We start from the raw sequence: 25,694 nt of genomic DNA on the forward strand, positions 1-25,694 counted from the left end.
CGTGATCTCTATGCAATGTCTATGTGATCTCTGTGATCTGTATGTGATCTCTATGTAATGTCTATGTGATCTCTATGTAATGTCTATGTGATCTCTATGTAATGTCTGTGATCTCTATGTAATGTCTATGTGATCTCTGTGATCTCTATGCAATGTCTATGTGATCTCTGTGATCTGTATGTGATCTCTATGCAATGTCTATGTGATCTCTGTGATCTCTATGTAATGTCTATGTGATCTCTATGCAATGTCTATGTGATCTCTGTGATCTCTACGTGATCTCTATGCAATGTCTATGTGATCTCTGTGATCTGTATGTGATCTCTATGCAATGTCTATGTGATCTCTGTGATCTCTACGTGATCTCTATGCAATGTCTATGTGATCTCTGTAATCTCTACGTAATCTCTATGTAATGTCTATGTGATCTCTATGAGATCTCTATGTAATGTCTATGTGATCTTTATGTGGTCTTGCCATCTTGCCATTCCTGTCAGTACTAACCTGGTATGTCTGTAAGCGGACCACAGCACGACCCCTGTTTAACACTTTTCTTTATGGCCGGTTTTACTTTGCTTGTATTATATCCTGCATCTGGGCCAATTTGTAATTATCAGATAAAGATGGGTTGGAGGCGTCTCCCCTCTCCTTAACACCTGAATGCATTTGCTAGCATATATATTGTGAAGACTTATTAGGCTGCGTGCCCACTATGCGTTTTTCAAGCATTTTTTGCAGCGGAATTTCCGCAGCGAAAATGCTTAAAAAACGCTTGGTAATGCGTGCCCCATGGTCCCCAATGATAATCCGCATGAAATTTCCGCTGCGGATTATCATTGCGGAAAAATAAGCAGCACGTCCATTAATTTTGCGGACACGCAGCGTAATTGCCGCCATTGACTTGCATTGAAACGCTTAATATCCGTGTCAGCACATGTGCACAAGCGAATATTATGCAATTCAATGTGCGGATGGTACCCAGGTTTGGAGAAGAGGAGACTCTCATAGAACCTGTTTTAAAATAAAAAATAAAGATTATACTTACCTTCCGATGACCTCCGGTCTAAACAGCGATGCGTCCGGTCTGTTGTATGGGTCACAGTGGTGTGAAAGGACCTTCCATGACGTCATTTAGTCATGTGACAGGTCACGCGACCGTCGACGTCAGCGGTCGCGTGACCTGTCACATGACTCAATGCGACCCATACAACAGACCGGACGTAGCGGAGAAAACACCGGGGGCCATCGGAAGGGGAGTATAATCTTTATTTTTTACCATTCTTATTCTTTTTTTTAAACTATTACTTGGTCACACTATATAAATCCATGCCGTTTGCATGGATTTATATAGTGTGACCAACTTGTCAAGCACTTTTCCAAGTGATGCTAAAATCGCATGTCAACAAGCATGCAAAAACGCTTGACAAACGCTTCTCCCTGGCAGGAAAAACACATGCGTTTTTCCTGCGAGGGAGAAGAGGAAAAATATGCAACATTTCTGCATCGTGGGCACTTAGCCTAAGTCTGGTTGACGTAGTCTGGCCAGTGTAAATTCACCAAGAGTGATTCATACAAGTGAGCATTTATTGAAGAATTAGACCAGAATTGCACCTGAAGAGAACTGAAGGAAACTGGATACCCAGGCAAAGTAAACAATGTTTCTGTCTGTTTTCACTCTCTCCCCTATAGTCCTTCACTTCCTACTAACCCCCCTAATACCTACACCTAGTAATGAACTCTTCACCTCTCCCTCCATCCTCCCCATCCATCTCACCTCCAAGTCAGAACTATTCCTCAGTATTCACTCCTGTGTCTCCAAACACACCTCATGCCCTCTCCTACTAACACTTTCCCTGCTCCTTCTGACTGCCTGGAATATCTCTCCAAATCCTGGTCCTCCTCACCAAATCACCATAGTCACTTCCGCCATCTATCCACGATCTGCACAAACTCTGGCAACCTTTCAAACCTTATACCCATCCACCAAGTCCTCGCTTCCCCAGTCCCACTAACAGGAGCTCCGTCTGCAGCAAACTTTCCTACATGCATGATCTTTTCATTACTAACAAACTTTCCTACCTCGCCATCACTGAAACCTGGCTCACCCCCTCTGACACAGCCTCACAACTGCACTTTCATACGGTGGACTCCATCTCTCTCACACACCCCGCTCCAACGGCAAGCATGGTGGAGGAGTAGGTTTTCTCCTGTCAGATAACTGCTCCTTCACCTAAATCAATTGTAAAGCGCTGCGGAATATGTTGGCGCTATATATATAAAGAGATTATTATTATTAAATCCCACTGCCACCCTCCGTCACTCTCCCTTCTTTTGAGGTGCATTCTGTGCGCATCTATTCACCCTCCAACCTCCAACTGGTCATCATTTATCGCCCCCCAGGACCAGCCATCTCTTTCTTCAATCACTTGGCTGCTTCATTTCCTTTCCGCTGACATCACCACTATCATCATAGGTGACTTCAACATCCCCATTGACACTTCCCTCTCAGTTGCCCCTAAGCTCCTATCCCTCACTTCCTCCTTCGGCCTTGCTCAATGGTCTTCTTCCCCCACTTACAAAGATGGCCACACACTGGACCTCATCTTCACCCGCCTCTGTTCGCTATCTAACCTCTCTAACTCAGCCCTCCCTCTCTCTGACCATAACCTCCTCACATTCTCTTCCCTCTCCTCTCCAGGGCAACAATCCCCACTCCACAAACTTGCATACCCTCGTAGAAATCTCAAACACCTTGACGTACAGTCACTCTCTGAATCCCTTCTCCCTCTTACAGACATTAGTTCCTTACATGATGCAGATGTTGCTGCCACTTTATATAACACCACAACAACTGCAGCTCTCCATTTGGTTGTCCCCCTCACACATACCAAAGCTCACACAATCAACAGGCAACGCTGGCACAACAACTTGACTAAAGAACTGCGAAGGGCCTCCAGGGTTGTTGAGCGCAGATGGAAAAGATCCCACTCCAATGAGCACTTCATCGCATTCAAACAGTCCCTCACTACCTTCAAGTCCACACTCACTGCAGCAAAACAAACCTCCTTCTCATCTCTCATATCCTCCCTGTCTCACAACCCCAAACAGCTATTCAACACCTTCAACTCTCTCCTCCGTCCCCCAGCACCTCCTCTCTCGCCTCTCATCTCAGCCGAAGACTTTGCCTCATTCTTCAAGCAGAAGATTGACACCATCAGACAAAGCTTTCGCCTAAAGTCCCCACAGCCCCTCTTATATCTACTCACCCCTCCTCCTCCAAAACCAGCTTCTCCACCATTACAGAAGATTTCCTCTTTACTCTCTAAATCACACCTAACCACCTGCGAATTTAACAGTCCCGTCCCACCTCATCCCTAATCTCACCACGATCTTCATCCCAACCCACAACCCCATCTTTTCAACCTGTCACTAACAACTGGTGTCTTCAAACACGCCTCGATCACACCCATCCTCAAAAAACCCTCCCTTGACCCATCCTCTCTCTCTAGCCATCGCCCCATATCACTTCTCCCCTATGCCTCAAAACTACTGGAACAACACATCCATTCTGAACTGTCCTCCCACCTCTCCTCCTGCTCCCTCTTTGACCACTTACAATCTGGTTTCCAACTGCACCATTGCACTGAAACTGCCCTGACTAAAGTCACCAATGACCTACTGACCACCAAATCCAAGCAACACTACTCTGTCCTCCTCCTCCTGGACCTGTCCTCCTCCCCCTGGACCTGTCATCTGCCTTTGACACAGTGGACCATTCCCTCTTACTACAGACTCTCATCTCTCGGCATCACAGACTTGGCCCTATCCTGGATCTCCTTATACCTAACAGACCGGATATTCAGCGTCTCCCACTCACACACCACCTCCTCATCTCACCCCCTATCTGTCGGTGTCCCCCAAGGTTCAGTTCTAGGACCCCTGCTCTTCTCCATCTACACCTTCGGCCTGGGACAGCTCATAGAGTCTCACGGCTTTCAGTATCACCTCTATGCTGATGACACAGATCTACCTCTCTGGATCTGATATCACCTCCTTACTAACCAGAATCCCACAATGTCTATCCGCCATCTCATCCTTCTTCTCTGCTAGATTCCTAAAACTTAACATGGATAAAATTGAATTCATCATCTTTCCACCATCTCACCCAACCCCCCATCTGACCTATCCATCATAGTCAATGGCTGTCCACTCTCCCCAGTCCCTCAAGCTCGCTGCCTTGGGGTAACTCTGGACACTGATCTCTCCTTCACACCACATATCCAAGCCCTTTCCACTTCCTGCCGACTCCAACTCAAAAATATCTCCCAGATCCGCACATTCCTCAACCAGGAATCTGCAAAAACCCTACTGCACACCCTCATCATCTCCCGCCTTGACTACTGCAACCTCCTGCTCTGTGGCCTCCCCTCTAACACTCTCGCACCCCTCCAATCTATCAAACTCTGCTGCTCGACTAATCCACCTGCCCCCCCGCTATTCCCCGGCCTCTCCTCTCTGTCAATCCCTTCACTGGCTCCACATTACCCAGAGACTCCAGTTCAAAACCCTAACCATGACATACAAAGCCATCCACAACCTGTCTCCTCCATACATCTGTGACCTAGTCTCCGGTACATACCTGCACGCAACCTCCGATCCTCACAAGATCTCCTTCTCTACTCCCCTCTTATCTCCTCTTCCCACAATCGCATATAAGATTTCTCCCGTGCTTCCCCCCTACTCTGGAACTCTCTACCCCAACACATCAGACTCTCGCCTACCGTGGAAACCTTCAAAAGGAGCCTGAAGACCCACCTCTTCTGACAAGCCTACAACCTGCAGTAACCACCGCTCCACCATACCACTGCACGACCAGCTCTACCCTCACCTACTGTATCCTCACCCATCCCCTGTAGACTGTGAGCCCTCGCGGGCAGGGTCCTCGCTCCACCATACCGCTGCACGACCAGCTCTATCCTCACCTACTGCATCCTCACCCATCCCCTGTAGATTGTGAGCCCTCGTGGGCAGGGTCCTCGCTCCACCATACCACTGCACGACCAGCTCTACCCTCACCTACTGTATCCTCACCCATCCCCTGTAGATTGTGAGCCCTCGTGGGCAGGGTCCTCGCTCCACCATACCACTGCACGACCAGCTCTACCCTCACCTACTGTATCCTCACCCATCCCCGGTAGACTGTGAGCCCTCGCGGGCAGGGTCCTCGCTCCACCATACCGCTGCATGACCAGCTCTACCCTCACCTACTGTATCCTCACCCATCCGCTGTAGACTGTGAGCCCTCGCGGGCAGGGTTCTCGCTCCACCATACCGCTGCACGACCAGCTCTACCCTCACCTACTGTATCCTCACCCATCCGCTGTAGACTGTGAGCCCCCGCGGGCAGGGTTCTCGCTCCACCATACCGCTGCACGACCAGCTCTACCCTCACCTACTGTATCCTCACCCATCCGCTGTAGACTGTGAGCCCTCGCGGGCAGGGTCCTCGCTCCACCATACCGCTGCATGACCAGCTCTACCCTCACCTACTGTATCCTCATCCATCCCCTGTAGACTGTGAGCCCTCGCGGGCAGGGTCCTCGCTCCACCATACCGCTGCATGACCAGCTCTACCCTCACCTACTGTATCCTCACCCATCCGCTGTAGACTGTGAGCCCTCGCGGGCAGGGTCCTCGCTCCACCATACCACTGCACGACCAGCTCTACCCTCACCTACTGTATCCTCACCCATCCGCTGTAGACTGTGAGCCCTCGCGGGCAGGGTCCTCGCTCCACCATACCACTGCACGACCAGCTCTACCCTCACCTACTGTATCCTCACCCATCCGCTGTAGACTGTGAGCCCTCGCGGGCAGGGTCCTCGCTCCACCATACCGCTGCACGACCAGCTCTACCCTCACCTACTGTATCCTCACCCATCCGCTGTAGACTGTGAGCCCTCGCGGGCAGGGTCCTCGCTCCACCATACCGCTGCACGACCAGCTCTACCCTCACCTACTGTATCCTCACCCATCCCCTGTAGACTGTGAGCCCTCGCGGGCAGGGTCCTCGCTCCTCCTGTACCAGTCGCTGACTTGTATTGTTAAAATTATTTTACTTGCTGTAAAAGGCGCTATAATAATAAATAATAATAATAATAATAATAAATAATAATAATAATAATCTCTATGTAATGTCTATGTGATCTCCATGTGAGCTCTACAAGATCTCTACGTGATGTCCATGGGATCTCCATGGGATATCTACGTGATGTCTATGGGATCTCTATGCGGCCCGGCACCAAACCTGCAGTCCAATACTACAGCAAGGTCTTAAAGGGAAAGCATGAAGGACATCAGGCAGGACCTGACAGCCAGGAAGTGAAGAGTTAATAAAGGACGTAATAAAAGTTGCGTCTGTGTCTTTGCCGCCATCTTAGTCAGAAAGGCAACTGATCGAGAGAAGGGAAGCGTCAGTCAATTAGGCCAGAAGAGATTGTGACAAATCCTTCAGTGTCAAAATGTCCTACCGTTCTGAGTCTGCAGCTCCATGCACAGCTATGCATCTCCATGGTAACAGACTACAGACACGCTCTGCGCCGCAGTCAGACTCTTTACCATCTGTCACCTCCATTTATTAGTTCAGCCCTAAGGATGGATGGAAGGGATCATCAGACGTCGCAGAGCTTGTGTGTAGTCTGTCACCATGGAGAAGCATAGATCTGCACCGGAGCTGCAGACACAAAATGAGAGGACATTTCTAATCATTTATTGCTTCCTTTTACATATTCAAGTCATTGGGATCATCTATAGGACGAGGTTGTGGATGTCTCAAAGTTTTCCTCATGCATCAGACCCCATTACAGCAGGACGACTCACTTGGTCATGTTTCTGGCGAGGCAGTCCTTCCGGCAGATCTCTCCCATCCCGGGGAAGTGGTTGATTCTCTGGAAAATGCACAAAGGCAGAAATATGTAAGAGACGAGGAGCAGGTCAGCGTGGACCCCCCGAGAACGCTGCCCCCTAATGATGCCACCAGCTGCCGGGACCCCAAAGAACGCTGCCCCCTAATGATGCCACCAGCTGCCGGTACCCCAGAGAACGCTGCCCCCTAATGATGCCACCAGCTGCCGGGACCCCTGAGAACGCTGCCCCCTAATGATGCCACCAGCTGCCGGGACCCCCCCGAGAACACTGCCCCCTAGTGATGCCATCAGCTGCTGGGACCCCCGAGAACGCTGCCCCCTAATGATGCCACCAGCTGCCGGGCCCGCCGAGAACGCTGCCCCCTAATGATGCCACCAGCTGCCAGGACCCCCGAGAACGCTGCCCACTAATGATGCCACCAGCTGCCGGGACCCCACCGAGAACGCTGCCCCCTAATGATGCCACCAGCTGCCGGGACCCCCCCGAGAACACTGCCCCCTAGTGATGCCACCAGCTGCCGGGACCCCCGAGAACGTTGCCCCCTAATGACGCCACCAGCTGCCGGAACCCCAGAGAACGCTGCCCCTTAATGATGCCACCAGCTGCCGGTACCCCAGAGAACGCTGCCCCCTAATGATGCCACCAGCTGCCGGGCCCGCCGAGAATGCTACCCCCTAATGATGCCACTAGCTGCCGGGACCCCCCAAGAACGCTGCCCCCTAATGATGCCACCAGCTGCTGGGACCCTCTGAGAACGCTGCCCCCTAATGATGCCACCAGCTGCCGGGACCCCCCGAGAAAGCTGCCCCCAAATGACGCCACCAGCTGCCGGAACCCCAGAGAACGCTGCCCCCTAATGATGCCACCAGCTGCCGGGACCCCTGTGAACGCTGCCCCCTAATGACGCCACCAGCTGCCGGAACCCCAGAGAACGCTGCCCCTTAATGATGCCACCAGCTGCCGGTACCCCAGAGAACGCTGCCCCCTAATGATACCACCAGCTGCCGGTACCCCAGAGAACGCTGCCCCCTAATGATGCCACCAGCTGCCGGGCCCGCCGAGAATGCTACCCCCTAATGATGCCACTAGCTGCCGGGACCCCCCAAGAACGCTGCCCCCTAATGATGCCACCAGCTGCTGGGACCCTCCGAGAACGCTGCCCCCTAATGATGCCACCAGCTGCCGGGACCCCCCGAGAAAGCTGCCCCCAAATGACCCCACCAGCTGCCGGAACCCCAGAGAACGCTGCCCCCTAATGATGCCACCAGCTGCCAGGACCCCTGAGAACGCTGCCCCCTAATGATGCCACCAGCTGCCAGGACCCCTGAGAACGCTGCCCCCTAATGATGCCACCAGCTGCCGGGACCCCCGAGAACACTGCCCCCTAATGATGCCACCAGCTGCCGGGACCCCCGAGAACACTGCCCCCTAATGATGCCACCAGCTGCCGGGACCCCCGAGAACGCTGCTCCCTAATGATGCCACCAGCTGCCGGGACCCCCGAGAACGCTGCCCCCTAATGATGCCACCAGCTGCCGGGACCCCCCGAGAACACTGCCCCCTAGTGATGCCATCAGCTGCTGGGACCCCCGAGAACGCTGTCCCCTAATGATGCCACCAGCTGCCGGGCCCGCCGAGAACGCTGCCCCCTAATGATGCCACCAGCTGCCAGGACCCCCTGAGAACGCTGCCCCCTAATGATGCCACCAGCTGCCGGGACCCCACCGAGAACGCTGCCCCCTAATGATGCCACCAGCTGCCGGGACCCCCCGAGAACACTGCCCCCTAGTGATGCCACCAGCTGCCGGGACCCCCGAGAACGTTGCCCCCTAATGACGCCACCAGCTGCCGGTACCCCAGAGAACGCTGCCCCCTAATGATGCCACCAGCTGCCGGGCCCGCCGAGAATGCTACCCCCTAATGATGCCACTAGCTGCCAGGACCCCCAAAAACGCTGCCCCCTAATGATGCCGCCTGGTGCCTGCAGCTGCTGGGACCCCCGAGTTTTATATGTGAAGAACATTGTGCAACTTTTCTTAACTTTCTTTTTTTCGGCCGGGTGAAATAAGCAGCAGCTCTGCCAACGATCATGTGATTGCGCCATTCTGCGGGTCGCTACAATGGCGCCGGTGACACATTCATCTGCATTACTTCTCTACTTAACATAAACATTCACTAAATAATTGGTTTTTCTGTCGCTACAGAACATTTTTATCATTTTTCACCGGCCGCGTGAGATAAAAAAAGGCAAAACGAAGAATTCTGGGATTGATTTCACAGTGCGGGATAAGTAACGGGCGTTTCTTGTGCGTCATCATGGCGATACCACGTAGTTCGGGTGTTTACTTTTTTTGTATTATTTTGCCATAACACAGAATTTAGAGGGAATCTGAAGTGATCGTCCCTCTGAGCGTCTATATGGCCTCAGGAAGATGAATAACATGAGACCTTGATCTCTGCGATCCGACGTCTTATTCCAGAGAAACACACATTTTTTTTGTATGTAAATGTGCTGTTCAGGACTATGGGCGGGGCATAGATCTCCCTGAGACTCCGCCTCCAGACATTATTTACCAGTGTGAGACATGTAACGACTGACAGTCTGCTTTCCTGATCTACATGTCTAACCCTGGTAAATAATCTCTGGAGGCGGAGTATCTGGGAGATCTATGCCCCGCCCATAGTCCTGAACAGCTCATTTACCGGCATCGGCCGGTGATGGTGCAGCCTCCTCATCGTGTCATCCCTGTGTCATACTCTTCCTGTGGCGTTCAGGGTGGAAAGAGTTAAATCTTTGCCCCCATTACTATGTGGTGAAGCTTTCCACAGACTCCTGCACGGATCCTGTACCGCGGCTCCGAACGTTCTCCTCTAGAAGGAGGGGCCACTAATGTGTAATGTACAGATAAGTGCCGGATAGTACGGGACCCCCGGCCCCCGCACCTGATAGTTCCTGAGCTCAGCGATTCTCTCGTGCTGTACGGCACAGTCGCTCCAGACGAGGTTCGCCGTCTCGTCATCATCTCGGCTCTTCACAAAGTGCATCTCCTCGATCACTGCGCGGACTGGGAGAAAACAAGCCACGTTAGTTATACAGCACAGTGCATTATGGGACAACAACCCTCAGCAGGTCGCAACAGCCGCATGATGTGAGTCATATTTCCTGCACATACCATGCTTATCCATTGTTGTGTGTTATGGGACTACTACCCCCAGCAGGTCACAACAGCTACATTGTGTGGGTCACATTTCCTGCATAGGCAAAGCTTATCCCGTACAGTATAATATTAAACTACAACTCCCAGCAGGTCACAACAGCCAGTGGGTCACATTATCTGTATAGACCATGCTAATCAAGTATTGTATGCAGCAGGTCACAACAGCCACTGGGTCACATTATCTGTATAGACCATGCTTATCAAGTACTGTATGCAGCAGGTCACAACAGCAAATAGGTCACATCATCTGTATAGACCACGCTTATCAAGTATTGTATGCAGCAGGTCACAACACCCAATGGGTCACATTATCTGTACAGACCATACTTATCAAGTATTGTATGCAGCAGATCACAACAGCCACTGGGTCAGATTATCTGTATAGACCACAATCATTAGATGAGACTCACTTTCCATCATCACAGATCAGACGGATCGGCCATTGTAAGACTCGTGCGAACGCACTGCACGGACCGCAGGGGAATCATGGTATTCGGCACACTGCCGCAGCCGGTTTTCATGTTTTTATCATCGACTCACAAGGGCCATAGCTTTTTCATTCTTACGCCTCCATGCCTGCACTGCGGGACCACCGGCGACACACGGCAGAGGCGGCGTCACACCGATCACTGACACTTACTGATCTCATACTTGGTTGCAGCCACGTTGGCGGTGATGATGCCGGTTTTCCTTTTCTTCCGGATCTTTCTCCTGTTGGAGCCATTGGACTGATAAGGCAATGCCGTGCCGAGGGACAAGCTCGATGAGACGTCTTCCAGACAAGGAGGAGAAAGATCACGGTTTTACATTTCTGGATAACAAGTTCTAGAAGGTTTCTATCCGGCTACATAACGTATGAGAATGAAATGAAGGCGCACAAGTGTCGTACCAGACTCATTAGGGAAGGATGGCATGATGGCCGGGGAGACGGCAATGCGGAGTCAGGACACAGCGGACATCCGTACCCAGCGCGCAGGATCCGCTCGTCATATCATTGCTGGCAGGAGACGATCTCCGCTGTGAAGTCACGGACGGCCGAAGAGGAAGAACCCCTAAAGAAAGAAGACAATCACTGTGAAAGGAAGCGAGAGCACGCAGCCGGCGCCGGCCCGACCACTGCTGGAGAGACACCAGATCACTCAGGAAACAGCCGCCAGAAAGTCATCAGCAGAGGCCTCCATATACTGATATACTGAACATATATATATACTAGATGGTGGCCCGATTCTAACACATCGGGTATTCTAGAACAGTGGTCCCCAACCTTTTTTGCACCAGGGACCGGCTTGAAGCAAGATCATTTTTCCATGGCCCAGCAAGGAGGGGGTGGAGTGGGCGGGGCTTTGGTCATATGGGGGCGGGGTAATGGAGGGATTTGGAGTTTAGTGCATACTTATCATATAGTGTAGACCAGGTCCCCGCCAGGAGCTATGCCAGGAGCCCCACATAATGTGCTGTGCCAGGAGCCGCATCACTGAGGCCCCATCACGCCCTGCAGCAGGACAGGGCAGCTGTCCTGACAGCTGCTGTTCAGCTGCATTTACTTCATCCCAGGGGCGGACACAGACTGTAGTGGGCCCCTGTGCAAGAAATTTTTGGGGGCCCCCCCCCGCTCTTTATAAGGCAACAAAGTTATGTAAACATAACCCTCCCATGTGCATCTCTCACCCCCCCATGTGCAGCTCACCCCCCGTGCATCTCTCATCCACCCCCCGTGCATCTCTCATCCACCCCCCGTGCATCTCTCACCCCCCCGTGCATCTCTCATCCACCCCTCGTGCATCTCTCATCCACCCCCCGTGCATCTCTCATCCACCCCCCGTGCATCTCTCACCCCCCCGTGCATCTCTCATCCACCCCTCGTGCATCTCTCATCCCCTCCATGCATCTCTCATCCCCTCCATGCATCTCTCATCCCCTCCATGCATCTCTCATCCCCCCCGTGCATCTCTCATCCCCCCCGTGCATCTCTCATCCCCCCCGTGCATCTCTCATCCCCCCCGTGCATCTCTCATCCCCTCCGTGCATCTCTCATCCCCTCCGTGCATCTCTCACCCCCCCGTGCATCTCTCACCCCCCCTTGCATCTCTCACCCCCCCGTGCATCTCTCACCCCCCCGTGCATCTCTCATCCCCTCCGTGCATCTCTCACCCCCCCTTGCATCTCTCACCCCCCCGTGCATCTCTCCCCTGCCCCCCATGTGCATCTCTCATCTCTCCCCTCCCCCCCATGTGCATCTCTCATCTCTCCCCTCCCCCCCATGTGGATCTCTCATCTCTCCCCTCCCCCATGTGGATCTCTCATCTCTCCCCTCCCCCATGTGCATCTCTCATCTCTCCCCTCCCCCATGTGCATCTCTCATCTCTCCCCACTCCTAGTTAATTGTATTTAAAAAAAAATAAAACTTGTTATACTTACCCCCATGCGATCCCTGCAGAATCCTGGCGCTCGTCCAAATCGCTGACACCAGGTTCTCCTGCCTTCCGGTCATGTGACGGCGCCGTCACATGACCGGAAGTCAGAGGAATTATGAGATGTCCTGGACCCGGCGCTTTGCATGGGGCCGGGGGCCCCATGAGGAGAGAGACGCACAAGAGGGGGGCTCCGAGGGGGCTCCTACCGGCCGGGCCCCATACTGGAGTCAGGGCAGTCACGCCCTGATGGCGGCCCTGTTGGAGGCTGGAGGGGCCCCCTCTCCCTCGGGGCCCCCGTTCAATGAACCGGCTGCACGGGCGGTAGTTCCGCCCCTGCTTCATCCTGCTTCAGGACCTGTGGTGACATCACAGTTATGTACCTTGATGTCATCACAGGTCCTCTACAGGTCTACCCTGCGGGAGTCTAGAACAGCGGGCAGCATCCACCCCACACAGTGTGCTCTGAACCACCGAAGACCAGAGCACACTGTCAATGTTTAGTGATTGTCTGTGGTGGTGCCGCGGACCGGCTGAAAAACCCCAACGGCCCGGTCCTGGTCCGCGGACCGGCGGTTGGGGACCTCTGTTCTAGAATATGTATGCGGCCGACCGGGCACAATCAGCAATGCGGTGTTAAAATTTGGCACCTATATCGCAGATCGGTCACGGCCGGCAGTCGCGACCAATCAGCAGAGCGGGGTTTAAATGTGGCGCCCAAATCGGTGATTGGTCGCGGCCGCTATTTAAATGTGGCGCCAAGATCGGTGATTGGTCGCGGCTGGCATCTGCGACCAATCAGCAGAGCGTTGTTTAAATTTGGCGCCAATCTCGCTGATTGGTCGCGCCCGGCCACCGCGACCAATCAGCAATTTTGGTGACAAATTTAAACAACGCTATGCTGATTGGTCGCTGTCTCCAGCCGCAACCAATCAGCAGAGCGGGGTTTAAATTTGGCGCAAATCTCGCTGCTTGGTCGCGTCTGGCGTCAGCGACCAATCAGCAGAGCGTTGTTTAAATTTGGCGCCAATCTCGCTGATTTGTCGCGGACGGACGGCCACCGCGACCAATCAGCAGAGCGGCGTTTAAATTTGCCACCCATCTCGCTGATTGATCGCGGCCGGCCACCGCGACCAATCAGCGTCGTATTAGTGTGGGGCCGGGAGCGGCGCTGCTTGTGTGGCTCCGTATTAGCGAGGACCGGAGAGCGGCGCTGCCTGTGCGGATCCTTCTGCTGCGAGAAGTCGGGTGATGAGCGGCTGCTCGCAGCAGAAGCATCCCGACCGGCGGCGCCGCTCCCCGGTCCTCCGTTCACACTTGCTGTCGGGAGATCAGCGGGCCAAGCCGCTGATCTTCCGACGTTAGTCGCATGGAGGTCAGTGGCGCCGGTCGGGGTAGTTGTGCTGCTAGCGCCGCTCATCTCCCCGCTGCATCGTCGCTGACCTCCGTCCGCCAGATGAGCCGCTAACGGCCGCCATCTTTTTTCAGAAATCCCACGGCGCTGATTGGCCGCTGCCGGACCAATGAGCGACACGGGATTTCCAGGACAGACAGACAGAAAGACAGACAGAAAGACAGAAAGACAGACAGACAGACAGACAGACAGACAGACAGACGGGATAAGACAATTATATAGTAGATACACCTGTACAGCCCCTCCACACAGGTGCAATTATCAGGCAGCGGACATTGTACAGTGTGTATATGTGTGAGTGTATATACACCGTGTGTATCACTACTACAGCGATGTGTAAAAGTCTGGGCACCCCTGGTCAAAGTGAAGCAAGTTGTAGATGAAATGATCTAAAGGCCTAAAGTTACAGATGACACATTGCCCTTGTATTTTAGGCTAAATATATATAGAACCGCCAAAGATACGAGAAGAATCAGAGATGAAGCCACCAGGAGCCGTCATATTCCAGAGCCGCAGCCGCCCTCACCCCTCTGTGATATCATTACCTCCTGTAGGGTCATCATCATACCAAAAGTATTTTACTACATTACATACCCTTTTCAATAATACAGACAGAATCAGTCTCCTTCCCCCTCTGGCAGCTGACAATACAGTGACCTCTTGTTCCCCTGTAGAACAAGGATACACTACAATGTACTGCTCCTGTCCTGACAAGCAGGCACAAAGACAGAAAGACATTTCTACTGGCAGTTGGGAGCTCCAGCACTCTGCTCATGAGGTGGAGGTGACAGAGCATGTGTGTCCTCCAGCACTCAGCTCATGAGGTGGAGGTGACTGAGCGTGTGTGTCCTCCAGCACTCAGCTCATGAGGTGGAGGTGACTGAGCGTGTGTGCCCTCCAGCACTCAGCTCATGAGGTGGAGGTGACTGAGCGTGTGTGCCCTCCAGCACTCAGCTCATGAGGTGGAGGTGATTGAGCAAGTGTGTCCTCCAGCACTCTGCTCATTAGGTGGAGGTGACTGAGATGGTGTGTCCCTAGCACTCTGCTCATTAGGTGGAGGTGACTGAGCATGTGTGTCCTCCAGCACTCTGGTCATTAGGTGGAGGTGATTGAGCATGTGTGTCCTCCAGCACTCTGCTCATTAGGTGGAGATGACCAAGCATGTGTCCTCCAGCACTCTACTCATTGGGTGGAGATGACCAAGCATGTGTGTCCTCCAGCACTTGGCTCATTAGGTGGAGGTGACTGAAGTGTTTGCCCTCTGTACTCGGCTCATTAGGTGGAGGTGACTGAGCATGTGTGTCCTCCAGCACTCAGCTCATTAGGTGGAGGTGACTGAGCATGTGTGTCCTCCAGCACTCAGCTCATTAGGTGGAGGTGACTGAGCATGTGTGTCCTCCAGCACTCAGCTCAGATGGTTTGATGCCACAGGCAATGGGAAATCGATGCTTTGCAGTTAGGTGCAGAAAACAGATGGAACCCACAGGATACGCCGTAAATCTCTCTCTGCCCACAGAATGGCGGTGCTGGCTCTATGTCACTGCACATCCTCTATCCTCCACCGCTCCACAAGAGCGACACGCACAGAGGAATCACCGGAGACCATGTAACTCCTCGCTCATCGTATCGGCAGATACCGGCTTTCCACGGCCTTCATCTCATCCACTAAATCAATGATGCCTTAAAGCGACACGAACGCTTTTCCGATACAAGCAGATATTTCTCAGTGGCCATAAAACTTTCTCCTTAATTGACCGGTGCCGGCCATAAATACAGAACAGTCGCTATTCATTGGATGCTGTAGGGCCGCAGTGCAGCACCAGCATCAATACAACGGCAGCCGGTCACATAGGAATCTATGGGGGAAAGACACCAGCCCATAATACAGTCATACTGACCGGCGGCGCCCCCTGTAGGGCAGCTGGCACTGGATGGTAATGAGGGCGTCATATCCCATGCAGCAGCCATAGATAATATACGGCAGGAGTGTGACTATAGACCACTTCCGACATTCGGGATTTGATACAAACGTTTCAATGTATCCAGTTACACTGAGAAGGAGAAGCTTTGTATCAATGAGGGAGACTCAGCCAACGAGCATCACATCCATTCAAGAGATGATGGATAAAAAAAAAGTCTACACCCCCCAGTAAAATGCCAGGTTTTTCCCCCATTTCAAAGAATCCCATCAAGAAGAACAATTTCAGGACTTACCCCCTTTAATGTCGCCCATAATCTGTACAAAGCTTTATAGGTAGAAAAATGAAAAATAAAGAAGTCAAATAAGGTAGTTACATAACTCCGCACAACTTTACACTAACTTTGGTGAAGTCCCCTGGGAAGTTTTGGCAGCATTCAGTCTTCTGGGTCACTGGCCCTTCTATTAGTGATCCGGTGTCCGGCCGTGGACGGCCACGTTTCTTCCCACATCCACTATCCACGCTGTCCCCACAGAGATTGGTGGCATGTCACTGATCTCGACAACGAGGGTCTGGATTGCCCCATCTGAATGCATGCGCCATTGGACTGACAAACGCTCCGATAGACAATGAATGGAGCCGCGTGGGGAACAGGGACTGAAGTGAGAGCTTATAATCAGTACCGCACAGCAGAATATGAAGGCGACATATAAGCAATGGAAAACAAAAGTATAGGATCATCTCCATGTCTCATCCCTGGAAGAGCTTGTACACAGGATTCCCCATCTGTCCAAAGTCCTGGATTTATTTACCACCATGCCCCTGTGTCCGGCTCATGTAGGGCAGAGCAGTCAGCCATCGCTGTCCGGAAATAATCAGCGCAAGTCCGGCGTCCGTTCTTATGCAGGAAAACATAAGGAGCCCGCACAGGAATACAAAGGGTTAAATTAGAGGCACAGGTCTAATTGCCACCAGTACTACCAATGGTTTCCTTTACACACCCATTCCTGCCGTTCCTCGGATGTTTTATTACATTTTGCATTATATTGTATTGTTCTTACAGTAACTGAACGGCCGGGAGACGGACCAATGTGCCCTTACATCAGGGGGTCTCTCATCAGAGGAGACCCCACAATGTAAAGCAAGGAAACCATAGGAGGAACAGCACCAGGCCGCCATGATGGCAGCTAATGTATAAACAGTGACCACTACAACTAGTGCCAGCAGAGTGCCCACCATAAAAACTGACAGCAATGCCCACCATAAAGACTGACAGCAGAGTACCCCCCCATAAAGACTGCCAGCAGAGTGCCCACCATAAAGACTGCCAGCAATGCCCACCATAAAGATTACCAGCAGAGTACCCCCCATAAAGACTGCCAGCAGAGTACTCCCCATAAAGACTGCCAGCAGAGTACCCCCCCATAAAGACTGCCAGCAGAGTACTCCCCATAAAGACTGCCAGCAGAGTACCCCCCCATAAAGACTGCCAGCAGAGTACTCCCCATAAAGACTGCCAGCAGAGTACCCCCCCATAACGACTGCCAGCAGAGTGCCCACCATAACGACTGCCAGCAGAGTACCCCCCCATAAAGACTGCCAGCAGAGTGCCCACCATAAGGACTGCCAGCAACGCCCACCATAAAGATTGACAGCAGAGTACCCCCCATAAAGACTGACAGCAGAGTGCCCACCATACATACTGACAGCAGAGTACCCCCCCATAAAGACTGCTAGCAGAGTGCCCACCAAAAAGACTGCCAGCAATGCCCACCATAATGGCTGAATGCAGAGTGCCCACCATAAAGGCTGACAACAGAGTGCCCACCATAAAGGCTGACAGCAGCGCGCCCACCATAAAGACTGACAGCAGAGTGCCCACCATAAAGGCTGACAACAGACATGGGTCGCTGACATACTCTGTGCTGCTGTGATAAAGTCGCTGACACACTCTGTGCTGCTGTGATGGAGTCGCTGACACACTCTGTGCTGCTGTGATGGAGTCACTGACACACTCTGTGCTGCTGTGATGGAGTCACTGACACACTCTGTGCTGCTGTGATGGAGTCACTGACACACTCTGTGCTGCTGTGATGGAGTCACTGACACACTCTGTGCTGCTGTGATGGAGTCACTGACACACTCTGTGCTGCTGTGATGGAGTCACTGACACACTCTGTGCTGCTGTGATGGAGTCACTGACACTCTGTGCTGCTGTGATGGAGTCACTGACACACTCTGTGCTGCTGTGATGGAGTCACTGACACACTCTGTGCTGCTGTGATGGAGTCACTGACACACTCTGTGCTGCTGTGATGGAGTCACTGACATCCTCTGTGCTGCTGTGATGGAGTCACTGACATCCTCTGTGCTGCTGTGATGGAGTCACTGACATCCTCTGTGCTGCTGTGATGGAGTCACTGACATCCTCTGTGCTGCTGTGATGGAGTCACTGACATCCTCTGTGCTGCTGTGATGGAGTCACTGACATCCTCTGTGCTGCTGTGATGGAGTCACTGACACCCTCTGTGCTGCTGTGATGGAGTCACTGACATCCTCTGTGCTGGTGTGATGGAGTCACTGACATCCTCTGTGCTGGTGTGGCAGGGTCTCTGGAGGGGTCTGTGTAGGTATGAGTGGCTGATGTATGAGAGAGACAGTCTCTCTCTCTCTCTCTGGCTGTCTCTTGTGCTCCGGGTGGCCTGTGGTCTTATCTTGCTGTTCTGGCCTAGAGCCCCAGGATCAGACCCATCTACAGTCTGGCCCCGGAGCCCCAGGATCAGACCCATCTACAGTCTGGCCCCGGAGCCCCAGGATCAGACCCATCTACAGTCTGGCCCCGGAGCCCCAGGATCAGACCCATCTACAGTCCGGCCCCGGAGCCCCAGGACAAGACCCATCTACAGTCCGGCCCCGGAGCCCCAGGACAAGACCCATCTACAGTCCGGCCCCGGAGCCCCAGGACAAGACCCATCTACAGTCCGGCCCAGAGCACCAGGATCAGACCCATCTACAGTAAGGCCCCGGAGCCCCAGGACAAGACCCATCTACAGTCCGGCCCCAGAGCCCCAGGACAAGACCCATCTACAGTCCGGCCCAGAGCACCAGGATCAGACCCATCTACAGTCCGGCCCCGGAGCCCCAGGACAAGACTCATCTACAGTTCGGCCCGGAGCCCCAGGACAAGACCCATCTACAGTCCGGCCCAGAGCCCCAGGACATGACCCATCTACAGTCCGGCCCAGAGCACCAGGATCAGACCCATCTACAGTCCGGCCCAGAGCACCAGGATCAGACCCATCTACAGTCCGGCCCCGGAGCTCCAGGACAAGACCCATCTACAGTCCGGCCCCGGAGCCCCAGGATCAGACCCATCTACAGTCCGGCCCGGGAGCCCCAGGATCAGAACCATCTACAGTCCGGCCCCGGAGCCCCAGGATCAGACCCATCTACAGTCCGGCCCCGGAGCCCCAGGATCAGACACATCTACAATCCGGCCCCGGAGCCCCAGGATCAGATCCATCTGCAGTCTGGCCCCGGAGCCCCAGGATCAGACCCATCTACAGTCTGGCCCGGAGCCCCAGGATCAGACCCATCTACAGTCCAGCCCCGGAGCACCAGGATCAGACCCATCTACAGTCCAGCCCCGGAGCCCCAGGATCAGACCCATCTACAGTCCAGCCCCGGAGCACCAGGATCAGACCCATCTACAGTCCAGCCCCGGAGCACCAGGATCAGACCCATCTACAGTCCAGCCCCGGAGCACCAGGATCAGACCCATCTACAGTCCAGCCCCGGAGCATGAGGATCAGACCCATCTACAGTCCGGCCCCGGAGCACCAGGATCAGACCCATCTACAGTCCGGCCCCGGAGCACCAGGATAAGACCCATCTACAGTTCGGCCCGGAGCACCAGGATCAGACCCATCTACAGTCCGGCCCGGAGCACCAGGATCAGACCCATCTACAGTCCGGCCCCGGAGCACCAGGATCAGACCCATCTACAGTCCGGCCCCGGAGCCCCAGGATCAGACCCATCTACAGTCCGGCCCCGGAGCCCCAGGATCAGACCCATCTACAGTCCAGCCCCGGAGCCCCAGGATCAGACCCATCTACAGTCCGGCCCCGGAGCCCCAGGATCAGACCCATCTACAGTCCGGCCCCGGAGCACGAGGATCAGACCCATCTACAGTCCGGCCCCGGAGGACGAGGAGATCATTAACTCAACTGCAAACACTGATTACACAAGAGCCACAGGACGGATTCCTTCACCTCCGGTATCATATTAATCAGTGCAGCAGCCCCAACATGACACTGCCTGGAGTTTACTGAGCACAAGCCTGCTGACAGGTTCCCTTTAAATATATGATTTAAATCCTGGACAATCCCTTTGAGGGGGACCCGGCTGCTCTCCGGAGACCTTTCTTTAATATGGCGGCTCAGTTCCATTCACGTGAGGACAAGTTGCGCACGGCCAGCTGGCCTTCATCGGAGCGCCGTTATCGGTTCGTCATCGCCGGGTTTTCCCGCGTTCACACCTCTCTCCGCAGAAGACGAGTCTCTTTATAAATGGCGGCGTCCTGTCAGCAATTATTCTGTGATCACAGATAAGTGACACCCGGTGACATCAGCGGCAGCCGGGAGATCAGGTCATGTGATCGCGGCGTTCTCCGGCTGCCGGGGCTAATCACTATAATCCTCCTTTGTCTCCGGCTATTGTTACTTGTGAGGATCTGACGCCGCTCGTCTCTGCAGCAGTCACACGTCGCCGCTTATCACAGGATCCTAATTATCCCCGGGGAAGCGGCAGCTGCATGCGCCGGAGCACGACAAACACATGGACTATATACTGTGCATATATATATATATATATATATATTATATATATATATATATATATATATAACACCAGTGCTCAAAGTGATGGAGGCGGCGTGCACATTCAACGTTCATGTACTACAAGTCTCAGCATGCAAGCTGGTAGAAAACAGAGGTATTTTCCCCAGAAATAAAGGGTCTGCATGTAAAAGTCACTCAGTTCGCTCCACTAACATTTCTGTGTTGTGATACTGTCCCCCCGTTATTCCTTCTGGAAAAATCTGAAAAAGATGACAAGTGGGTGAAATGAAACTCGCCATGTCCCCAAACCTCCCCCATCACCATGAGGACCCTAATCCTCTATACCGGACCCGGCCTGGGTACAAGGGAGGCGCTGTGATTGCAAATAAAGCAACACTATGAATGACCCCATTAAGTGCTGCACGTGAAGAGTTAATCGACACCGATCCTGCTGCCCGCAAGGAGTTAACGCCGCTTTCTGCCCTCCAGACGTGGCTGCACCGGCAGCAGGAACATTCGGCCATTACGTCCTCAGGACTGGGGCTCGGTGCATTTCCGGAGAGCGGGGAGAGCGCTCGCTCCGAGCCCGGATCAATAATACATTTCTGTGTCAGTAAGTGATTGCGGAGGAAGCTGTGATACCGATTATACAATCTGCACATCTAAACTCAGATAAAAGCCTCCATTCACAGAACATGACACATGAAAGCGGCAGAAGACGGCGGCAAGAGACGGCGGCAAGAGACGGCGGCAAGACGCACTGCACCAAGGCATGGAGGAAAGCGAAAAGCCAGAAACCAGACAGCAAATAAAAAGCACGCAGCCAAATAATCGCCACGATCCACCTGCCCCGACTGCACAGACTCCTCCCCCATATAGTACTAGCCAATCAGGATACAGGAGGAGAAACTCGCTGGTATACTGTAGCGTCTGCGAGATAGCGGATGGCGAAAGCGATATCCGCTAAGAGGCAGAGGATCAAAGAAGACCCTCCTACAGAGTGGTGAATACACAGCGATATATACCCCTGCAGATACAGCCGTGGTGAATACACAGCGATATATACCCCTGCAGATACAGCCGTGGTGAATACACAGCGATATATACCCTGCAGACACTGCCGTGGTGAATACACAGCGATATATACCCTGCAGACACTGCCGTGGTGAATACACAGCGATATATACCCTGCAGTGGTGAATACACAGCGATATATACCCTGCAGACACTGTCGTGGTGAATACACAGCGATATATACCCTGCAGACACTGCCGTGGTGAATACACAGCGTTATATACCCTGCAGATACAGCCGTGGTGAATACACAGCGATATATACCCCTGCAGATACAGCCGTGGTGAATACACAGCGATATATACCCCTGCAGACACTGCCGTGGTGAATACAGAGCGATATATACCCTGCAGACACTGCCGTGGTGAATACACAGCGATATATACCCCTGCAGACACTGCCGTGGTGAATACACAGCGATATATACCCCTGCAGACACTGCCGTGGTGAATACAGAGCGATATATACCCTGCAGACACTGTCGTGGTGAATACACAGCGATATATACCCTGCAGACACTGTCGTGGTGAATACACAGCGTTATATACCCTGCAGATACTACCGTGGTGAATACACAGCGATATATACCCCTGCAGACACTGTCGTGGTGAATACACAGCGATATATACCCTGCAGACACTGCCGTGGTGAATACACAGCGATATATACCCCTGCAGACACTGCCGTGGTGAATACACAGCGATATATACCCTGCAGACACTGCCGTGGTGAATACACAGCGATATATACCCTGCAGACACTGCCGTGGTAAATACACAGCGATATATACCCTGCAGACACTGTCGTGGTGAATACACAGCGATATATACCCTGCAGACACTGTCGTGGTGAATACACAGCGATATATACCCCTGCAGATACAGCCGTGGTGAATACACAGCGATATATACCCCTGCAGACACTGCCGTGGTGAATACACAGCGATATATACCCTGCAGACACTGCCGTGGTAAATACACAGCGATATATACCCTGCAGACACTGTCGTGGTGAATACACAGCGATATATACCCTGCAGACACTGTCGTGGTGAATACACAGCGATATATACCCCTGCAGATACAGCCGTGGTGAATACACAGCGATATATACCCCTGCAGACACTGCCGTGGTGAATACACAGCGATATATACCCTGCAGACACTGCCGTGGTAAATACACAGCGATATATACCCTGCAGACACTGTCGTGGTGAATACACAGCGATATATACCCTGCAGACACTGTCGTGGTGAATACACAGCGTTATATACCCTGCAGATACAGCCGTGGTGAATACACAGCGATATATACCCCTGCAGATACAGCCGTGGTGAATACACAGCGATATATACCCTGCAGACACTGGAGTGGTGAATACACAGCGATATATACCCCTGCAGATACAGCCGTGGTGAATACACAACGATATATACCCTGCAGACACTGCCGTGGTGAATACACAGCGATATATACCCTGCAGACACTGTCGTGGTGAATACACAGCGATATATACCCTGCAGACACTGTCGTGGTGAATACACAGCGATATATACCCCTGCAGACACTGCCGTGGTGAATACACAGCGATATATACCCCTGCAGACACTGCCGTGGTGAATACACAGCGATATATACCCCTGCAGACACTGCCGTGGTGAATACACAACGATATATATCCTGCAGACACTGCCGTGGTGAATACACAGCGATATATACCCTGCAGACACTGTCGTGGTGAATACACAGCGATATATACCCTGCAGACACTGTCGTGGTGAATACACAGCGATATATACCCTGCAGACACTGTCGTGGTGAATACACAGCGATATATACCCTGCAGACACTGCCGTGGTGAATACACAGCGATATATACCCCTGCAGACACTGCCGTGGTGAATACAGAGCGATATATACCCTGCAGACACTGCCGTGGTGAATACACAGCGATATATACCCCTGCAGACACTGCCGTGATGAATACACAGCGATATATACCCCTGCAGACACTGCCGTGGTGAATACACAGCGATATATACCCCTGCAGACACTGCCGTGGTGAATACACAGCGATATATACCCTGCAGACACTGCCGTGGTAAATACACAGCGATATATACCCTGCAGACACTGTCGTGGTGAATACACAGCGATATATACCCTGCAGACACTGTCGTGGTGAATACACAGCGATATATACCCCTGCAGATACAGCCGTGGTGAATACACAGCGATATATACCCCTGCAGACACTGCCGTGGTGAATACACAGCGATATATACCCTGCAGACACTGCCGTGGTAAATACACAGCGATATATACCCTGCAGACACTGTCGTGGTGAATACACAGCGATATATACCCTGCAGACACTGTCGTGGTGAATACACAGCGTTATATACCCTGCAGATACAGCCGTGGTGAATACACAGCGATATATACCCCTGCAGATACAGCCGTGGTGAATACACAGCGATATATACCCTGCAGACACTGGAGTGGTGAATACACAGCGATATATACCCCTGCAGATACAGCCGTGGTGAATACACAACGATATATACCCTGCAGACACTGTCGTGGTGAATACACAACGATATATATCCTGCAGACACTGCCGTGGTGAATACACAGATATATATACCCTGCAGACACTGTCGTGGTGAATACACAACGATATATACCCCTGCAGACACTGCCGTGGTGAATACACAACGATATATATCCTGCAGACACTGCCGTGGTGAATACACAGATATATATACCCTGCAGACACTGTCGTGGTGAATACACAGCGATATATACCCTGCAGACACTGTCGTGGTGAATACACAGCGATATATACCCCTGCAGACACTGCCGTGGTGAATACACAGCGATATATACCCCTGCAGACACTGCCGTGGTGAATACACAGCGATATATACCCTGCAGAGTTTTGGTGCCGTTGGGCCATGCTGCACTATCTGCAGAGCGACGTCCACTGTAACATTTGCAGCAGAAATCTCAATGCTCCGGACATTACATCGTCAGTGCCGGTCTGTTCTCCACAGCAGATACCTACAGATCTCGTGCACAATGCCGGCACCTACAGATCTCGTGCACAATGCTGGCACTGTACTAAGCAGTGTATATCCTGATTATTATTATTATTATTATTATTATAGTTTTGTTTGCTCGATAAAACCTTGAGCACTCGCACCATATCACTTATCATGTTACTTCATTCAGGTGCAGTTGCGGTGGGTTTGGGGTCCCAGGCGACTTCATAAAGTCACAGCAACTTTCTGCTGGATCCGTACAACTTGCTTATTTCTCGTATTCACGCGATTTCTGGAAAATTATGCAACCATTAACAAAAAGCAATTAATGTCTGATGATACCGTGCAGATTTCACCGCACCCACCCAATCTGGAGAAAGCTGGGGGAGAAGGAGCCAGCGGATACAATCTGATGAGAGCTCACCCACATCACGAGACTTGGAATCAGCGTCTGATTCTTTGCGCTCAGATCTGCAGATTTCCCCGGGACGTTCCCTGGAGCAGATTTGTAGCAGAAACTTCTGCGACCAAAAAATCAGCTCAATTCCCGGGACGTTCTCATTTCTGCAGCAGGAACAGCGACTGCTCCAAACGCAATTCAGACATAGGAAGCGGCACGGAAAATACCGCAACAAATCAGCAGCGTGCAAATTCACCGTATCCATGTCAAGCGGAGGATGAGACGACCCGGGAATATCGCGTCCACCGACCTTCACAGCAATCAGAGTCCAGATCATCCTACACCGATGCAATGGCGTCACTACCCAGAATCCCTCACACTCTCGTTTCCTTCGCTCATGGGATTATGTTCGGGACAAGCTGTAACCATAGCAACAAATTTGCACTAA

The 25,694-nt window shown here is 52.5% G+C and overlaps 1 protein-coding gene across 12 annotated transcripts in view; it reads right to left on the reverse strand.

The window, feature by feature from the left end:
- Positions 1-25,694, reverse strand: part of TTLL7 (tubulin tyrosine ligase like 7) — a 202,691-nt gene that overhangs the window by 162,966 nt on the left and 14,031 nt on the right. For 6 of the 12 annotated variants that reach the window (XM_073643985.1, XM_073643984.1, XM_073643989.1 and 3 more), the window contains 4 exons: positions 11,111-11,197; positions 10,786-10,917; positions 9,871-9,992; positions 6,880-6,947 (listed from right to left, as the gene is read on the reverse strand). In XM_073643985.1, coding sequence (XP_073500086.1) covers positions 6,880-6,947; positions 9,871-9,992; positions 10,786-10,917; positions 11,111-11,135 — 347 coding nt within the window. In that variant the 5' untranslated portion in view covers positions 11,136-11,197. Of the gene's footprint in view, positions 1-6,879; positions 6,948-9,870; positions 9,993-10,785; positions 10,918-11,034; positions 11,198-25,502; positions 25,623-25,694 lie in introns of those variants that run through there. The other 6 variants (XM_073643982.1, XM_073643981.1, XM_073643990.1 and 3 more) reach the window with 2 other exon arrangements.

Source organism: Phyllobates terribilis, unplaced genomic scaffold, assembly GCF_046119375.1.
Source record: "Phyllobates terribilis strain yellow unplaced genomic scaffold, ASM4611937v1 Scaffold_8__6_contigs__length_399053987, whole genome shotgun sequence".
Lineage (NCBI taxonomy): Eukaryota > Metazoa > Chordata > Amphibia > Anura > Dendrobatidae > Phyllobates > Phyllobates terribilis.